General features: G+C 39.0%; 3 protein-coding genes and 1 non-coding gene across 8 annotated transcripts; 2 read left to right on the plus strand and 2 right to left on the minus strand.

Moving 5' to 3' along the window:
- Positions 1–99: 99 nt before the first annotated feature.
- LOC139103193 (uncharacterized) lies at positions 100–2,989 on the minus strand. Of its 3 annotated transcripts, none has more exons than XM_070657654.1 (10): positions 2,905–2,989; positions 2,424–2,656; positions 2,073–2,259; positions 1,864–1,999; positions 1,578–1,795; positions 1,454–1,514; positions 1,241–1,369; positions 849–1,187; positions 626–708; positions 100–539 (listed from the first exon to the last, which is right to left on the minus strand). In XM_070657654.1, exons 2-10 carry the CDS (start codon positions 2,458–2,460, stop codon positions 413–415), a joined length of 1,317 nt encoding a protein of 438 aa, XP_070513755.1. In that variant the 5' UTR covers positions 2,461–2,656; positions 2,905–2,989; the 3' UTR covers positions 100–412. The 3 variants fall into 3 exon arrangements, with proteins under 3 accessions (XP_070513755.1, XP_070513756.1, XP_070513757.1); XM_070657655.1 differs by lacking the exon at positions 2,905–2,989 and adding an exon at positions 2,778–2,900; XM_070657656.1 differs by lacking the exon at positions 2,905–2,989 and having other exon boundaries at positions 1,578–1,650; positions 1,729–1,795; positions 2,424–2,706.
- Positions 2,990–3,136: 147 nt separating this feature from the next.
- Positions 3,137–19,497, plus strand: LOC139103200 (galactokinase). 3 transcript variants are annotated; one of them, XM_070657663.1, is made up of 9 exons: positions 3,138–3,366; positions 3,464–3,625; positions 3,732–4,130; positions 4,956–5,142; positions 5,282–5,424; positions 5,497–5,794; positions 5,973–6,294; positions 6,378–6,469; positions 7,841–9,258. In XM_070657663.1, exons 3-8 carry the CDS (start codon positions 3,969–3,971, stop codon positions 6,451–6,453), a joined length of 1,188 nt encoding a protein of 395 aa, XP_070513764.1. In that variant the 5' UTR covers positions 3,138–3,366; positions 3,464–3,625; positions 3,732–3,968; the 3' UTR covers positions 6,454–6,469; positions 7,841–9,258. The 3 variants fall into 3 exon arrangements, with proteins under 3 accessions (XP_070513767.1, XP_070513764.1, XP_070513766.1); XM_070657666.1 differs by lacking the exon at positions 7,841–9,258 and adding an exon at positions 19,360–19,497 and having other exon boundaries at positions 3,137–3,625; XM_070657665.1 differs by lacking the exon at positions 3,464–3,625.
- Positions 6,334–16,414, minus strand: LOC139103175 (sodium-independent sulfate anion transporter). Its single transcript, XM_070657619.1, has 11 exons — positions 15,093–16,414; positions 11,178–11,477; positions 9,559–9,794; positions 9,291–9,492; positions 8,903–9,123; positions 8,421–8,766; positions 7,846–8,148; positions 7,526–7,671; positions 7,280–7,450; positions 7,037–7,190; positions 6,334–6,966 (listed from the first exon to the last, which is right to left on the minus strand). Exons 2-11 carry the CDS (start codon positions 11,362–11,364, stop codon positions 6,926–6,928), a joined length of 2,007 nt encoding a protein of 668 aa, XP_070513720.1. The 5' UTR covers positions 11,365–11,477; positions 15,093–16,414; the 3' UTR covers positions 6,334–6,925.
- On the plus strand, positions 19,485–19,566 carry Trnas-gcu (transfer RNA serine (anticodon GCU)). The gene has a single exon. It is a non-coding gene; the product is annotated as a tRNA-Ser (tRNA).
- Positions 19,567–19,631: the final 65 nt, after the last annotated feature.

The following is a 19,631-nucleotide window of genomic DNA, read 5'->3' on the forward strand; positions in this document are numbered from 1 at the left end:
TAATAAAAATATAAAAAGAACGTAAATAAAATCTGATATTATTCAATCTCATCAATTATCAAATTAACAGGTCATATACATAAAATTAAAATAATTACATTGCAGGTTTAAAATCATTTATAATGTCAAGAAATAAGACTTGTACATTAATAATATGTAACGAGTTTCTAAACTTTTCACGAGTTAAATTAAACATAACGATATAAACTTTAACATTAATAATCGCTATATAATGAATTAACAAAATTGTAGAAGCTTATCGAATGAAAAAACGTTCGATAAAAAAATTGTAATATAATTTTTATGGGTTTTAATGATATCTTTGGTCTCGATAGCTTAAAAGAAAGTATAAACTAATAAGGAAGATGCAGAAAAGTAATAATTTCCTTTTCTCGCACAGTTCAATAAATCCTCATACTGCAAAATGAGTACGTTGAAATCCTTGTCCTAGACTTTGCAGTATTTGCTGGACTTCAATTTCATTTCGATGGTAAAAGATGTAAGCGTCAAACTTTGTTGCCATATTGCAATTTGTTTCCCTGGAAAAAGTAATAAGTAACAAACATGTTTGTCTTTAATACGGCTTTAAAATTTAATATACTAATATTAATTTAATTAAACTTACCCGGCAATAAATGCAAAATAATCTGGAATATTGATAGTACGTCCGCATGATGAGATTTCCATGTAACTTTGTTTGCATATTGTCTAAAGAAATGGAAATATAATTTTATTCAATATAAAACATATATCTTTACTTTGTAAAATATCAAATTTAATATTTAGAAATTATGTGCAATGTTTCTTAATAGTTCTTTTAAATCTGTGAATATTCGAAATTAATTTACCTGATTGTCTACTTCGCGAGTTACTACAATTCCAATTTCAAGGCATTCGAATCGTACAGGAACCTGCTTGGCTTCTCCGGATTTCAACAAACGCCAAATGGCCTTCTCGATTTGTCTAACATCGCCTTCCATGCCAACGTGTACAGAACCGCAATACCGCACGAAAAATCCGCTGCTTAATGCTTTACACCCTGATTTAGATATCTGATTCTTTTTAGTGGCTTCTGCCACTTGATCTGCTTGCGGTATTTGAATTAAGAATTTCATGCTTTCAATACCAGAATTTTTAATAAGATGCACTATTGGCTCGTAAAGCTCGCAGGATTTTTTTGTGTAATGCTGCAAATATAGGGTAATTATTTATATGCTTTTAATTGTCATTTGTTATGTACCTTAATGATATGTAGCATTATTGGTTGTCCATTAGCTTTCTTCATAATTTTGCGTAACTTTCCTTTGCTGTCGCCATTGATGACGTTCCCATTTATCTCGTCTAATACATCTCCGATTTCAACTTTTTTCTAATTAATAAATAAACAACATTAAATTTAAGGTATTTATAACTTTAAGCAGCTGCATTAGATATTCCGAAATCTGTTTCTTACATCTTCAGCAGCCACCGACTTCTCGTTGACGTTAACAATTAGTGCCTTGTCATTGGTGAAACTACAATAATAAGGAATTATAATTACATTATTTCTTTCTTCTAAATTTATAATGTGTGCTTACCACACAGAGATTCCTAAACTCTTGCACGGTACCAGTTCCAGAGCCACACATTTCGGCATTTGCCAGGTGTCGTCTAGAAAAGCGGCATTCCTTAAATTCAGCTTGAAACTGAATTTACCGCATTGCAATAATACAGACAATAGTATCTCACGTAGAATATCATCTCCAATTATGCTTTTCAAGTTATAAAATTCGGCAGCTAAAGCTGGTATTCTGGTCTGGAAATATAAATTTTTTTGTAATTTTTACAGGCTGTGGATAAGGCACACTTAGTATTATATCTCACCAATATTTCCACTGGCATATGAAGGCACTTCCGTGCAAGGCATATTCTTATTAAAAGACGAAACTGCCCAGCAGATGTGCATACCTTGGTGTTCTCCTTCACTTGCTCAACTGCCAGGAGAAATGTATTGTAGCCACTAGAAATCATACTGCATTAACAAGGTAAATGTATAAAATTAAAATACTGAAGACAGAAAAAGCATGACTTACTTGTAGTTCTTTTCAGCGATGTATTTTAACCAGTGCCATGCATAAGGTATCTTAAAATACCCAACACTGTCAAAAGAAGGCAGCAGACCTTTCTGCAGACAGTTTTCTAGACATTTACAAAAGTGACACAGGTCCTCATTTTCATCAGTGATATCTGCAGCATGTTCTATCAGCTTTCGAGTCCATCCTAATAAAAAAAATTATTTTACAAGTTTATACGTGTTTATTTTAGACAATTATGAAAAAAAAAAAGACTATGTTCATTATACGAAGGGGAGCAAAGGAACTCTTTGCACACTGCACGAATTAAACGTGGCTTGTCTAACCTGACCCGTTTGCTTGCAAGATTACCTTTCAGTTCCTTAATAAGAGGATCCGAGACCGACATGGCATAGTCTCCGCGGAATATCGTAGTTAAATCGACCGCGGCACGTTCATAGCACGGCCTTGCGGAAACGCAGTTTATTGCACGGGCGTCAGTGCCTCGTCAGCTGGAACAACACCTGCATCTACCTGCATCGTGAGCTTAATGTATTCAGCGGTGATGACAAGCCGAGCGCCTAGCAGCGCCTAGATCAGAATCGCTGGAAATCAAGCATTACTATATTACATTAAATTATTATATTAATATCATTTTAAGTACCGAATACAAAAAAAAAAAAAAAAATACAATAATCGAATAAATAATATTCAATCCTCAATTACAATTAAATAAAAATCGTAATTTAATCATGCACCCATATATAAGTGGTTGAAAAATTCTAATTAAACAAAATGATACAGTATATGTACATAATATAATTAAATATATGTCAAATATAATTTGTCTGACTTCGCATCAGTTGACTTCGGTTGACTTCCATCACTACCTCGATTGGCTCGATTTTTCGGTTCCCATCGCCACCTAAAAACGCCAATAGTGGCGTCACATTTTGGGATTTCTCGGAACTAAAAAATAATTTTAAATTGCCGCTAAGGTAATGTGGGAGTCAACTAATGCATGCTTCTCATTTTCGATCAAAGATAGCGCTGGCTGTTCATTTAATTGCAATTGAAGATTGAAGTATACATGTTCAGTTTAACGGAAAGCTTGTTACGTGTAGATCAACGTGCAGATACCTCGAATCGACGTCTTATACTGCCTGGCTGCAGCTGCATTCGAGAAAATATTGAGGCTGGCTACTTCATGGCCGCTTCAAGTGGTCTAATAATAAATTACTTTAGAGCCTCTAGACCTTGGAACTTATTTATACGCAATTTTACAATGGATTCTGTGGTATGCGCAGTAACGAAGGTATTTACGTACACACAGACTAATTAACATTCAAAATTCACGATTGTCAACGAACGCGGTAATTTTATCTACTATGTTAAACTTTCTTCAAGCGCAGTAAAGAATTTCAAAAACGATTGCGCGCGTTAATTTATTGATAAGAGCGAGCACGAAGTACACCAACCTCAACTTCGGCTCGAGATAAGTCGCGTGTCATAGACCTCTCGGAAGTCAAAGGGTCGTACACTGAGAGGCAGATATGACATTCGCCGTTGCCGCGGTAAATACCCATATCTCTTTCTTAGCCTGCACTAGCCGTTCGTCGCCGCGACGAACGCTGTATCTGTCCCTCAGTGTACAATAACGTTTTATAATTCTACTCGCAGGCAAAGAGTAACGTGGCGTATCGCTGAAACTCCGATGTCAAGGCTGCGTCAAGGTTCCCCTGATAACGACGCCGTTTCTGCTGCCTAATCACTTAAGGAGATTTATATTTGCACCAGTCTCATTGTGGCTGCTAGCGAGTTATCTGGTTACGTCGATTCGTCTTCAGTGGATCTCCATTGTGTGAAGAATTTCAAGCTGGTGCTCGGAAAGACCGATATTCACGGCGTTCTTTCGAAATGGCGACCCCGGCTCCCGACGTTGATAGCGTTAAGGCGAAGGCATTGCAGGCCTTCGACGAGAAATTCGGCGGACGTGCCACCGTCTGTGCGTACGCACCAGGCCGCGTTAATCTCATCGGGGAGCACACAGACTACAACGAGGGCTTCGTGTTGCCGATGGTAAATAGTCTTGTTTATATTAAAAATCTACGCGTTTGTCGTGCACCTTAAATTACGTATGTGGGCTTTCAAATTCATTATTCATTTTTTTTTTTTTTTTTTTTTTTTTTCTTTCTTCTTGTTCTAAGCATGAGAGTGAAAACGTACAGTCCAAGTCGCATTATGGGTGAAATAAAAGTTCTCTGTATTTTTTATTACAAACTTTTTTATTTAAAAAAATTGTTTATGCTCCATTTTCCATTCTAATTTCAATGCATTAAAGTGAATAAATAGGATGTGCAAAATATATACAGCTCAACGAAGCGAATTGAATACAATTCGAAATTAATAATTTTAATCCGAGGAGTTCAGTAAAAGTCACATGAGTTTTAATGTTATCTCATTGTTAACGAGAAAAGTCAGAGCTTGCGCCAATGGGCTACGTGATGTCGTATGTGTTTTTCAGCATGCTAAACTGTCGATTATATAATTGGAAACATGCAAATAAGATTAAGTAATCAATACGTTCAATTGCCTATTCTGATACGCCTCGAAGATTGTCGCAGCGCGTAGAACTATAGAAACTATAATCTTAGCGCCGATAAAGAGCTCAGCGGTATCATCTGCTGAAATACTAGCGAGTGTGCGTGTGCATGCTAGCCTATATTTCGTCGTTACTTAACAGCGGAGCACTGATTTGCGGCTAACTTGCAAACACTTAGACTAGATTGTTTCAACTTCCTGATAAGTTTGTCTACCAGAAAATCACATAGTCTACTTGAGAGGCAAACTTGTCAGTTGTTTAAAGCCGCCAGTTTTTAATAATAATTACAAAATCATTAACAGGCGCTACCGATGGTCACATTGATAGTTGGGAGATCTCACGACGGCGATAAGACCCGAATTCTTTCCTTGAGCGACGTAGTTGGCGACGCGAGCGAATTCGAATTCGAAGCGAGGAGTCGAGCCGACTTAAAACCGGGAGAACCGAAGTGGGCGAACTATGTGAAAGGATGTATCTCTAATTTTATTTGTAAGTGATTTGAAGATTTCTTCGCGGGTTAAGAAAGTCGAGTCTGAAATCTGCGCAACCCTAAACCACACTTTGCACAACGCGATTAAGTTTGTACTCTTTTAATTAATTTTTTTTAACTTTTTTGTTTTTTTTTTAGGCGATGCACCCGCGTTTGATGCCGTGATTGTATCAAGTGTCCCGGCAGGCGCAGGACTTAGCAGTTCTGCGGCTTTAGAAGTGGCTACATATACCTTTCTAGAGGCTCTGACCAAAAAAAAACCGGAGAATCCTGAGGAAAAGGTAACTCTGACAACAGACTTGTAAGATAATTAAAGGCACATTAATATGTGAATACGTATTTGCATATTTCAGGCTGTAGCGTGCCAGAAAGCAGAACACGACTTCGCTGGAGTACCTTGCGGTATAATGGACCAGTTTATCTCAACGATGGGCAGGGAAGGCTACGCTCTTTTGCTGAACTGCCGCGATCTAGTTACCAAGCAAATACCCATGCTGCACATAGACAATTACGTTTTTCTCATAACGAATTCGAATTCGCCGCACAAACTGAGCTCAAGCGCCTATTGCGAACGCAGAGATTGTTGCTACGAAGCCGCGAAAATGTTAGGCAAGAAGAGTCTTAGAGACGCAAATTTGAACGATATTTTAGGTAAAAATACAGATTTTAATGCTCTTTTTTTTAAACGTTATAATATAATAATTAATTTTAATTTTATTTATTTTAGTTTTATATATAAGCGAATAAACTTTATATTTGTCTTTAACGCAATTAAAAAATAAAACTGCAATCTTTCTTTATATGATAAATTAATTAATGTATTTTTTAGTTCTAACAGTGAAAAATGCGTCCGATAAAACTGTGAAAAGAGCTCGCCACGTGGTCACGGAAATTCAGCGAACTCTGGACGCCGCGGTGGCACTTGAAAAAGGAGATTTTCAACAATTCGGGCAACTAATGAATGAAAGTCACGATTCGTTGCGTGACGACTACGAAGTTTCATCCGAGGAGCTTGATTCATTGGTTTCTGCGGCCAGGGAAGTAGACGGCGTATTGGGAAGTCGTCTGACGGGTGCTGGTTTCGGTGGCTGCACCATAACTTTACTGAGAAAAGACGCAGTGGACAAGACAATTCGGCATATAAAATCGAAGTTAATACCCTTTCCGTATTTGTATTAAATTAAACACTGTTCTGTTTTACACAATTATTTTTAAAATACTTTTTTATTTACAGATATCCTGGCACGCCTGCATTCTACATAGCGACTCCGTCCGGAGGCGCCCGAGAAATCAGCGTCGATCAGCTTTAACGTTAACTTCTTAAAGGTACACATTTTACATTATTACAATTTGTTGCATAGCGTCACCGACGACTGCATAACAATTTGGGATATAAAACAAATTTCGAAAGGTACATATTTTACTTCTAATAATGCAAACCACTCCGCGTGCCTATCTAATTCGAAATTTACATTTTTATGGAATATGTATAGACTTCCGCCCGTTATAAGTACAAAAATAATTTTATACAGGGTGTCCTATCGTAAACGGACACTTTTCCGGGGGAATGGGACACTCTGTATGACAGCATAGCTTTACAATGGCTCGTGCTCATAAATATATACGTACATATGTACAAAATATTTAATTGGCTAAGTTTGAGAGTGGCGTTTCACAGCGACACTGTGCCTGTAACGAAAACGCCACGATATTTTCGCTATAATACTGACGCTCACTAAAGAAAGGAAAACATTGTCAAATTACGTCCGCATCTTCATCCGTTTAATATCGATTAAGAGTCTCCGTTGAGGTGTTCGTGTATTCTAAAATAAAAAACGTAAAATGTAGAAGATATTTTGCATACAAGAAAGGCTGCTAGAAAAATTGACTTACCTTTAAGGTGATCGTTGAGTTCAAGCTCGCTGGAACTGCATGTGAGCCCCGAAGGCTTCACACCTTTAAAAATCTCGATGACTCTTGGCTTCAAGTTGTGGAAGATCAACGGCTGGCCCCGTTTAGTAAAATCTTCTATTAGAGTCTTGATACCCTAAAAGAAAAAAAAAAACGAGCCGGTTGTAGATACAACATGTTTCATTGATGTAACGGCGGATTTTATTTCTCTTTTGCGATAATCACCCTCGCAGCGGTGAAGTCAGCTGCCTGAATGTGCGTAGAGTCTATTACGACTGGCACGGCAATGCCCTCTCGCAATCCCTGCTTGCTGATGGTTGCTCGCACGTATTCGACGCTTGGGAACACTAAACTTCTGTCCGGAGTTATAACAAGATATTCACAACCGCTCATACTCTGTAAAAAAAAAGGCAATGCGTCGCAAAAACTGCACGAGCTTCTTCTCGGTTATCTTTATTTAACTACGCTTACCGTAGCTTTATGAACTCGCAATGTCGGCCTGGCCGAGGCATAAAGTAGGAACAAGAGATTTATACCGATGCCAATTACGATCCCCAGTTCAAGTCGTATAAAAAGACAGCACAGGAACGTTGTTATGGCCGGTATGAGATCAATTTCTGAAAACGGTGAAAATTAATAACATGATTTTGTTAAAAATAAAAGTGATAATGAAACTAAGATTATAAAAAAAAAAAAAGAAAAAGATTCACTTCAAGCAAACTCTGATTAATTTTTAAATATATATTTTACATAGGTATTATAAGAATAACTCTTTCATTGTGTTAGCATACTTTTGCTTCGCCACATTGGCTTCACCACTTGGAACTCCACCATAAAGACGACCGCGGCAATAATGACAGCCGCCAGGGAGGCCTTAGGGATGTAATAAAGATAAGGCGTGAGGAACTGCAGCGATATGAGCACTAATAATCCAGTGTAGACTCCGCCGAGCGTCGTTTTCACCCCAGATGAATGATTGACCGCACCTCGGCTGAGACCACCGCTCACAGGCATTGAGGACACGAACGACGATATCACGTTGCACGCGCCCAACGCCAACATTTCCTGAGTCGCGTCTATTGACTTGCCCTCAGCTAAACACAACGTCGGTTGTTCAATTAATTAGAGATTAATTTACTGATTTAAGTAAAAAGAAAAAAAAATTATTGGAAAGTAAAACTTGTGCTCGTCTTTAACGTATAGTTTATCTTATCAAATAGTAGGGTTTAAGTGGTATAAAAAAATCATTATTGGTTTAAAAAGAACTTATTTCCTTTTTTTAATTTTTTGCAAATAATATAATCTGTGTAAAATAAGATTTCTTTTGATCTGGAACGTTGAAAGGAGTATTCTCCTAGACACTTACAGAACACCTTGGCAATGGAAATGGTCTCTAGCAGGCTTAGCATGGGAACGACCAGACAGCCAGTACCTAAGGCGGAAATCATGTCGATAAAAGTGTAAGTCTCGTTCCCGACTTGAGCTTCGAAAGGTGGCAAACGGAATTCCGGCAGGCCCTGCTTCACGTGGCCTGTTAATATAACGGGCGATTCTCCCAAGTGCTTCTCGAGAAGCCAACACATTACCGCGCAAACAATTACGATGATGATGTTTCTGGCGGTGGAGATTAGCCAGAACGACTTTGTGATAGCTTGCTGAAGCCGCGATGGCACTTTTGTATTTTTCGGGACCACTGGCAGATCTTTCACTTTCTAAAAAAAAAATAGAATATCCCGTTTGCAAGCTTCACTACCTCACGTCGTTGCATTTTACGAAGTAAGGCATTATCTATAAATGCGAATGATAGATATCTTTGATGATACTGAAATGCAGTAATGCTGCACCTACTCGAAGAAGCAGGAGAACTATTATGCAGATAATTCCCAAGGCGGTATCCCAGCGTCTCGTCTCGCCGATGTGCTCGAAGATGCTCTGCCAAACCTGGACGAACTTAGTACCGGTGACTTTCAGCCCGAGAATGTCTTTCACCTGGCTGGTGGCGATTATGATCGACGCCGCCGATGTGAAGCCAACAGACACTGGACCCGAGATAAAATCCAATAGAAATCCTATTAAAAAAAAAATTCTGTTTAAATATCTCTGGGCGAAATAAATTGATTTTAAATTAAATTTTTTCAATTAACGTGCTAGATATTAAAGAAAAAGTATACTAAAAATATTTGATAAACATAGACAAAAGGAAATTTTTATTTATCTTAATTTTTTATTATATTACCTAATTGTAAAAGACCCATTAATAACGAGACGCAGCCTGAAACAAAGCATAATAGCACGGCAAAGTCGGGTCCCAGGTGGGCCTTCTGTAAAGTTTCTCTCGTTAGAATTGCGGCAATCGCAGTAGGCCCGACAGGAACGTCTTTCCAAGACCCAAAAATTGTGTAGACGAAGCAGGCCATGAAAGACGAATAGAGTCCATACTGTGCAACGATTTCCTTCAATTAATATCTCTTACTTGGAGTGATTTTCTACTTCAATATGCTTACCTGCAATGGTATTCCTGCGACGTTAGCGTAAGCTATGGCCTGCGGAATCACGGTGAGGCCTACGGTGATACCAGCGACCAGGTCGCTCACCACGAAATCTTTTCTGTAATTCGGCAGCCACGTTAGGATCGGTATTCTTTTAAACAGCACCTTCCTTCTGCAAGAGCTTCGAACTCTTCGATAAAGCCATTTCCTTCCGGAGGTGCACAAGCCACTCGAGCCGGAATCGTGCGGTACTGAAAATTACGGCGAAATAATATATAAAATCTTTCTGCGGCTCTTATGTTTATTGCAATCCAGGTGTGAGATACTTCTAAAGTCGAGAGCTAGAAATTTCTCATCAATTAAGTTCAAGTATTCTATTATTATGTTTTGACGCATTAATGCTATTAAAAAAAATTTTTTTTTTCTTTTAATTCTTAATGTTGGTTTAAAAAACATAATTATGAGATTGTTAGACAGGAGTTGTTGTTTGTCCGCGATTATCAATGAATAATACTGGCGTCAGGGTTCTTCTGCGGTTTTGTATATCACTTGGAACGATCGCGAGAATGTCGATAATAATCTGCACTTGAAGGAATAGGAAATAATGATTAATTTAGAGCGCGATACACTCGAGGTTAATTAAGAGATGTCTGAGACGCAAAATAGATGTCGATGGAAGTGAGCTTTGCAAAGAGTTGACGTAAACGGCCGGTCGATCACCGCAACTGCGTTCTACGAGAACTAATTATTGCCTTTTTAAAATGTTTAGATATTGCAGGAATTATAAGTTGATCTATTCCGAATAATAAAATGATAGTAATGATAATGCAGATATGGAATAGCAGAGTAACGTAGCTCACGTTTTAGATCGTGATTTGCTCGAGAATGATTTTACTCTCATCTCGCGCGCCGTTATCTAATTCATAAAAAAAAAAAAAAATGCATAGCTAATCAATTTACTTTGTCTACACGTTTGCAGGCTCTAGCTTCGAGTCACCGCTCGCGTTGCTAATCGATACGGAGCACAAAGAACATATGTTTAAGATTAATCTTACATAATTATCTTACAATATTTTCTTTTTTTTTTTTATTTGCGTATTAATTGATACGGTGACATCGAAGCTACACATGCAAAATGATTCGCGATTGCTGTCGCGACTCGACTTCTGTAAAAATAAAAAAAAAAAAAAAAGAAAGAAAATTTACAGTATCTCCATAGCTTCTCGTTCGTTTGCGGTAACTGCGGATCGTCCTGGAATTACGAGTTTAAATTCCACGCCAGACAATGGTCAACTATTTAATCTTCTAACTCTTGGATGGTCCGCAACTCCTAGGACACCATCGAAACTCTCATCGTACATTTTCCCCGTGTTAATTCTTAAAAAAAAAAAAAAATAAATAAATAAATAACTGCAAGAGACCGGGCCGCGTGCACAAATGCACAAGCGCCAGCGAGTGCGACGTGCCTTGAAACAATTTTTCGCCGATCGCGAATATTGCAAAACGTCGGGAGGAAAAAAAAAAAAACCGACTGTTCAACCGTGAAAGTGAAGGCTGGCGTACGGTGCATGGGATATTTTTGCAAAATCGCCTGCCCGACGTGTCCGTAAGTGACGTAGACCGCGGAAGCTCACCCTCGAGATTGACGATCTTCGAGTCTTTCGTGATGGCATGGGCGCCGCTGGGACCACCGTTCAGCGCCCCCGGATCGTTATTGTTACCCCTGAGGACGTCGTCGATCGCGCTGCTGCTGAAGCCGGTCAGCGTGACCTCCCTGCGGTTCTCCACGTCGGCCTCTTCGTTAACGTTGTACTTGGACATGGTGCGGCGTCGAAGTGCGCAATTCGGGCAGCGTCGATGATATAAACGCGGTCGTGCGGCCTCCTCCTCAGATGGACCCCATCCTGTCGGGAGCGCGATTCGCACCGGCGACCCTGAAGCGGGAAAAGGAACGAACTGATTTTATACTGCGTAGCGATACCGTTAATTTTTCACCCGCCGCTTTATCCGCAGATCTCCCGCGATTATCACCGCGATAATCGATCGCGGTGTATTTTTAATCGTACGCGGAGCAGGTGTCCTCTCACCTACACGCCCCGTTCGTGGATTTATCTCGACGGCAAGAACGCCGCCGCCGCGGCGAGCAACTGCACCGCCTCTCATTTTCTTTTTATTGAAAATTTCGTGGAATTTATTTAACGTTTTATTTCTTTATCAGAAATTCGCGTTGCTTTCGCCGTCAGCTGACGGGGATTTCTTAAATGTGGCGAATGCGACGATAATTAACGGGATTTCTTCAGAGCGAATTGCGCTGCGGAAAACTCGTAAAATAAAAGAATGTATGTTAATGGCGAATACGTGCGGTGCAACTAGAGAAACGGTTGTTTAAAGAAATGTTGAAAAAAGAAAAAAAAAATACCAGTCGTTACAGCAGTAAGAAAACTGATCACTGGCGCATATTTGCAAAAATTCGCAGAGTGGTTACGCAACTCCGGATCCAATGTTTACTCGTGGACAATCGAATAAATAAAGAGTACGTGTTGAAAAAAAAATTCTACTGCACAACATATAAAACTAGAAGAAGGGAACTTTGCAAAAATTGCACAACGGCACTTAGAAGCGCGTCACTTTCGTACTATCGTTTCCCCAACAGTTATCGAACGACATAAGCGACTCACACTTTGAAAACGTTGAAAATTGCCCGTAATTGAGCAGCGTTTATTCGCGTTTCATATTGACAATATGATTACATGTAAAAGCTTATCGTCACGCTCAAATTGCTTGTAATAACTGTACAACACGTGTGGCTATGCCTGCATTTAGCAATCGCAAAATTTATCATTTATACATGTAAAAAAAGAAAATCGCAACAAAGAGTCGCGATGGAGAACAAGCATCGACTGGCACTCCTCGTTGATGAATTGCACGATATCGCGATAGAGTCCCTGCTTGCAAATACGATTTTGTAATTCGACTGCGATTGACTAAGCTTGACCAACTTCTCAAAGATGCTCCAGTTATGCTCAAAGATCGTACGTCCGAAATTAATTTATTCCAAACGAGCGGAATTATTATATTTGAAGAGGATCGAGCGAATTAGAGCCGCCTCGTTCGATGCTCGTTACGAGGCGGAAGTGCCATACGGTGCCACCGGAAACTGGTGCTTGACGTTACAATAACAAGTCGAAAAAGCGTGCGCGAAAGATTATTCGAATTGTTCGGCGTGTAATGCAATAACGCTCCTCTTGCAGAAACAATATCGTGGAAACTCGCACGAGGCGGGATCCCGGGGACTCCGCGAAACCACGTTTTACGTAATCAATTTTGTACTAAAAAATATTCCGATTAGCCATGCCTCCAACGTCGAGTCGGATAAACGTCGCTCTCATTACGGCCGATCTATCGTATTAGATAATGCGATATTATGTAAAGCGATATCAGGCGCGTCACGATCGGTAGATGGTTTTATGAAAAAAGGGAAAAAAAAAAAAGAAAAAGAAAATTTTAAAAAAGAAATAAATGTAATTATCGTTGATTTATTCGATTTGAACAATGTAACACGTAATAAAACAATACGGAGATAAACGAACGGATTAAAGAGAAGAAGGCAATCTTCACATTTCTGAAAAGCAGATTTCCTGGCCAGATACGTTTCAAAATTATAGTGCATTGTTTTATGTTATATTAGTTGAAATTACGTTCCTAATTCTGATCTTAATGCCTGCGGACAATATTTTATCTTTTAATGGAGATTTGAAAAATTACGTGCTTATGAAACATAAATTATACTAGAGATATTTAAAAGACGGCACATGATGTAAGGCGCGTGATGTAATGACATTTTTATTGCGAATTGTCTGAATTATAACAATAGTGGCAATTAAGTCGTTTAAAAGTCAAAATTGCTTTTTTTTCTCTTTTTCGAACGCGAGTTTGTCGCGTCAGAAATGTCACGGCGAGTTTTTTTCACGCGTGAGATTTATCAAATGAACGGAAGTTTTTATTATTAGACCGCTCTCTTACTTGTCGCGCGGATTAATTGCGATTCATCGCTCAAACGTTCCGCACGTGACGAAAGAATGTTGCGGCGAACAGCCGTCCGTGTTTAAATGGATCGCCGATGAATCATTGCCTCGCGTTAACCGAGGAAATGAGTAGTTCACCCGGGGATCCTTGAGCGCCTTTACAGCGGGCAGACGAGCGTAATTCCGAGCTCAATTTCGGAATCCCGGATTATTTTCAACACCGTCCAAAACGCTAAATTGCCGTCGTTAGTGCCTAACTGCAAAACAAGCGATACTTCCTTATTCGAGCGAAAACAATTCTACAATTAATCGCGATCTAAGACATTACCTACTGAATGTTTTACAAGAACAGATTATTTCGTTATTTTATTATTTAAAAATAAGATTGCGAATTGATTCTTCCGAACCGGTAGATGATCGTTTTCCACGAACGCAACAAGCGTTAAAAAAAAAGAATTTTAATTTAGCAGCTCGTCAAAATATTTAATTTTAAAACATTGAGAACTTTTGTAGACAATGTTCTTTTTTTTCTTTTTTTTTTTTAGCGTTTTTGATAAAGCAAATTGATTTTTTTTTGTTAATGAATTATTTAAGGATGCATCGAAAAATGTGCAAACAGGATTTAGTTTCGCATGCAGATTTTCTGAGCGCGATTGCAGCACGAGGAAGTGTATCGGAGGTCTATCAGCGGTTTTTACCTCTGACATCGCCAGACACCGTAACTGAAAAAAATATCGCTTTGGTCAAGGTTCCCGTTCGCGAACGGAGTCGCCGACTAGCTAACAGTCGTCGATCGTAAGACTTTCAAGGGGGAATTCTGCGATTCTGATTTTGTCTCTCGAGGAAAATGTGAAAAACGAATCTTAGAACGTTGCCAATTAGTTCCCAATAATAGCGGAGACGATAAAGGTTTACGGAAGACTTTACGTCAACGCCCAAAGTAGCCGGTAGATATTTCGACCCTTTAGGGAAAAGTCGAGGAAGTCGCGTTTCTATTCATCTATAAGTCTCTTTCTGCGCGAATCGTCCGTCTTGCTTGACCGCAATCGTCGCACGTGCGAAAGTTTAATAGAAGACCTATAATCCTACATAAAAGGCGGATGATGCTTTCTCTGGTGCGATTTCAGCAATCGATCTTCCACCATAATTCCTGTAAATATTATAACGTGCGAGATGCATCGAGCTACTTTTCTCTCTCTCCTTTACTCTCTTCTCGCGAGGAAACGGACGCTGCAAAGTGTGTCATCCGATTCTCTAACATCAGAAATATGAAACGTTAGAATACTCTCCTCACAGCGTTCATTAATTAACGAATTAATTTTTAAATATTAAATATCCTGGACCTTCTTTTTTTCCTCGCCTTGCCAAGCGGAAAATTATTTGTTCGCCAATATTAAGTACTTATTTCTCGCGTTAAATTCCGCCCCGCGTCGTTTTTAATTTATCCCCCTTGCTAGAACACCGGGATTTGATTTTAAAATAGGTATATCGCTTTTCTGTGTCGAATTGCGATGAAGCACTCACCCGTACGAGCTGCGTCCGAGGGTATCACGCGCGGCGATGGGACTCTAGTCGGCCCAAGTTCATCTTTAACTCGACGGGAGTGCAAGGTCCAGTGTAACGCATCGGGCTCTTCTCTCCCGTTTATCTCTTCCTTCCCTTTTTCTAATTCACCTGGTCCAGACTGTCTCGCGCGATTCCGGGCCGCGCGATTCCGCAGAGATGGGTCCGGCGGGATCAAGAGGGTACCGATCGGACTTGAGAAGTCCCGCGCGAGTCGTCGGCTTTCTCGAGGCAGAGCGGGTCGTTCGCTCGCTCACCTGCGGCCGCGAACTGTCCCGTCGGCCGCAAATTTACCTTTGCTTTGTGCACCGCCGCCCGTACCTGTCTCCCGCGCACCCCGAACACCCGCCACGCGACCCGCCACGCGAATCGCCAAGGCGATGCACCTGCCCGGGCTCTCGTCCAAATGCCGACGATTCCCCGAGCGTGGTTTTTCCCCCTTTACATTCGAGCACCGCGACTAAGAAGTGATCGGCGAAGCCGATCAGGCCCGCAGCCGGTCTAAATCCTGGACCTGGCGCGTAGAAACTTTGACGCAACGCGAATTACTTTGCCCTGGCTCAATAGCATCAGCCCGCTTAAGTTATCTCGCGAACAAAAAGTATTCCAATTATCTGGTAATTAGTAGAGTGGCACGTGGAACTTATCGCGTGACTCGGCACGCAGCTTTTGATGGACGGTGATTGAAAATTGCAGTGAATTTTAATTGCAAGGCTGGTTTTCCTTCTCTTTTACGTATTATAAATTATAGGAACGTCTTTTGCGCCGGATACCTTGGCACCGAGTGGCGAGGCGCTCAGCGAAATTTTGACCATTCCAGGAATGCGGTGATAATCATTGTTTACTGACGGCGACATTATATAATTTGGTGCATGCAACGTTAGCGATAAGGTACCTTCCTCCGGTGACCAGAGATTCTTACCGCTCGCTATCTCGCCGATTACTTCCGTTGTCTTACATCATCACGCACACATCATCCACGACGCACTCGTGCGCTCTCACACATGCGTTGCACACGGAATGCAATTATCGCGAGTCGGATCCAACAAGAATTTCATTCGGAATAAAATCTTTTTTGTTTTTTTTTTTCTTTTGCAAGTAATTAAACAATCGTAATTAATTTATCCGCAGTTATCGCTCGTATGCAAATAGTCAACTCTTGAAGGAGTTATTTATTATCATTTAAAAGAGCAAAAAGCGGATAATTCTCTTTTAAACAAGTTTACTGTGCGAGATTTAATAAATAGAAACTATAAATAACATCAGAGATATAATGGAACAAATAACGAGACGCAACAAAAATCTTTCGCGACACAGCCGACTATTGTGTCTTGCACAATATATTGAATAGTTTAAAGAAACAAAAAAAATGAAGACGTTTTTGACTTTCTATGAGCGCAACCGTCATCCATACAAAGTGCAGTTTAAAAAAAAAATTAAACCTGTTAATTTTGCATATGGATTTGAAAATTTTGCACGTCTTATTAGCTTAATTGGGTTAATTTACAACTAATTAAATGGGTGCAGTTTTCTCTTTGTAACCGGGCTTTTCAATTTCTTCTCTGCTTTTGATCTGTTCAACTAATACCAAAAAATCTTTGTGAGTCCTCGAATTAATAATTTTATTTGTTCGATAAACTTTAAAATTTAAATTTGATATATTTTAAATAAAAAACAAAAAAATTATAAAAGATACATACATTTTAAAATAAAATGTAGAAAGATGTCGATCTTATCCAACATTTAACATATGCGTGTATTTCGTTCTTATCTATGTTGTGCAGATAATTATCGTAATTAATTTGATTATCGATGCTGCGGTTATTTGCCAGAATTTATCATTAGATCAAGATAAAGGTTCAATTAAATTCCGATTCGTTCGATTTAGATAAGGCTCAATATGGCGCGTTATCAGGAACGTAATTCGAAAAGTCATATCAAATGGTAATGAGCACGTATTCCAGTCCGCATCGTTTGCTCGCGGCGCGGTTGCGTAAGTGCAAGCACAGAATTTTCAATAAGAACACCAACGGAATCGCACGCGAGCATTCATTATCATGTGGTCCCACATACCACGGCGTCCCGTTCGTCAATCTCCATCGTGAAAACGGAAAGAGAACGCTTGGCGCAAGAATAATCGATTCGTCCGTTTAAATTCGCGAAAATTTAGAGCCGTCCTTCTCGGGAAAAATTTCCGAAAGCCGAGCGAATCCTAATTGCATTTATTCAACCATAATTATCAGAACGTAGGCTCGGAATATTTAATTTTTTTAACCCAAGCGTTATTTATTAATTTTTTTTTCTTTTCTTAAATTAAAAGAGCTTGTTAATTTTTTTTTAATGGAAGTGGAAAATCATTATTAACGACGTTGACTCAATTTTATTTGTAGATAATTTTTAAAGTGGATTTTAGAATTATATTTATGCTCGCTTTGATTATGTGTGTACATTACGTTTTACGTTACATTCACCCACGTCAGTACGCGGAAGAAAAAAAGTGTATTCTGTTTATCTGCGCGAACAATTCGTATAATTGATTCCTGTCACGAGGGGAACTATCGCGAGCATATGTAAATATACATAGCGGAACTCGAACACGTTACACGGAATCGCATTACATTAATCGTGTATCATTTGAATATAACTCCGCTAGCTACGATTCAATCTGGTTGGCAATCGATCACATCGAAGTGTGGAGCGCTACGGAAAATTTCCGTTTTTTTTTTTTCATTTTGTTCCTCGCCTCCATCCTGTGATTTGCATGACTTCTTTTGCAAGCTGCCGATGCACCAGTTTCAAGCATTCGACAGCCATTAAAATAAAATATTGCACAAAACCAAGCCTTTTTTTCACGTTTAATAAAATTAATTAGAAATTTCAAACAATATCGCACAGAATATATTATTTTTTTTTATTGAGTGAAGGAAAAGATTGTTTCGTTATAAAAGAAGCGTTGCTTAAAGACTTTTAAAGGTGTATGTCGGCGGTGATAGCAGAGTTTCAGCCTCTGAATCCGTGAATCTCCGATCGATTTGCTGGCACATTCCTCGAGAAATAACATCGCGGACTTTCCATTTGTGCTCGAATTCCTGTTGTCTCTTCCTTCTACTTCTTCAGAATTGCCGATGAGATTACGTAATTCCTGGTTTTTCAGCGCATCCGCATTTTCCGCGGACTGTCCGCGTACTGTGACTCGCGAATACATGGCAAAATGAATTAACGTTTTCGTATCTCACAGGGATTACCTTGTAATCAGCACATTCAAAATTGATATTGATATTTGTAATAATTATCTTCATATATTAATGCTCAGATTACACATCGCGGTGATTGCTTTAAATTCGAACGATGCTGTTTCGAATATTTATAATTAAAATTAATATAATTAATTAAAGGAAAAAAAATTACCAAACATTTTTCAACCTTTTAATATAAATTTAATATTTTTATAATTGAAAATATTAATTGTGATAAAAATTAAATTAAATAACAGATTTACGAATGTATAACGCTCGAATTTTAATATATTTTAATAAATTTTTTTTTTTTTTTTATTTAATGTGACGAAATCAAGTTATAATTAGTAGCTTAATTAATATTTTTGTAATAAGAATAATGCGGGCTTAGATTAATTTTTTTCTTAGAGCAATAGAGGAGAAATGATAAAAGAAATTATACATTACTTGGCTTTCAGCTGGAAGCAACAAGTATTGCGATTGATCTGAGACGTTCCTAGAATTGTCGGAGTTGGTCCAATCGTACCAATTATTTGTGGTCACTGAAGCGAGACAATTCGATCTTGCATAGTGCACCGACAAATTTCACGTTTGTACGCTACGATTGCGTAAGTTTCGAGGTCGCCGCGATGAGGTTCCAGAAACGCCGCAGAGTTCGATCATTCCTGATACGCATTATCAAAAATTAAAATACCCCGCTGCAATTAAAAAATATAAAAAGAGCCGATGAAAAAAGAAGATTCAAGATCTCTTTTATTAAACGCACTTTCCAGGATTTTGATATGGAATATGAACTAACTTGGATCGATAATCCTAGAATAAAAATTAATTAAACAGGAAGGCTCGGTCCCTTCCTGTTTTATCTATTTTAATTCTAAAATTATTCAATATATTATATGTTTTATTTTTGCATAAATTAAATTTTTTAATACAATAATATATTTTTTTTGTGGATCTGCTAAACTTTTTTTTTTTTTTTTACTCTTTTGCAGATTCGACAAGGAATTTCGCACAAGAACTGTGGTTACCATTTAGAACACGTGCGATCTTAATTGCAAACAACCCGCGTGGGACAACGGACGAGTTGCTTCAGCGAATGCACTTCCTTTTGGCACCGGACGAGGTGGCCGAGTGGTTAAGGCGTTGGACTGCTAATCCAATGTGCTCTGCACGCGTGGGTTCGAATCCCATCCTCGTCGTTCGCTTTTTGTCGGCTCACGATGGTCTCTTCCGCGTGCCGCATGCGATAAAGCCGGAATTGATA

This window comes from Cardiocondyla obscurior, linkage group LG06, assembly GCF_019399895.1.
Source record: "Cardiocondyla obscurior isolate alpha-2009 linkage group LG06, Cobs3.1, whole genome shotgun sequence".
Lineage (NCBI taxonomy): Eukaryota > Metazoa > Arthropoda > Insecta > Hymenoptera > Formicidae > Cardiocondyla > Cardiocondyla obscurior.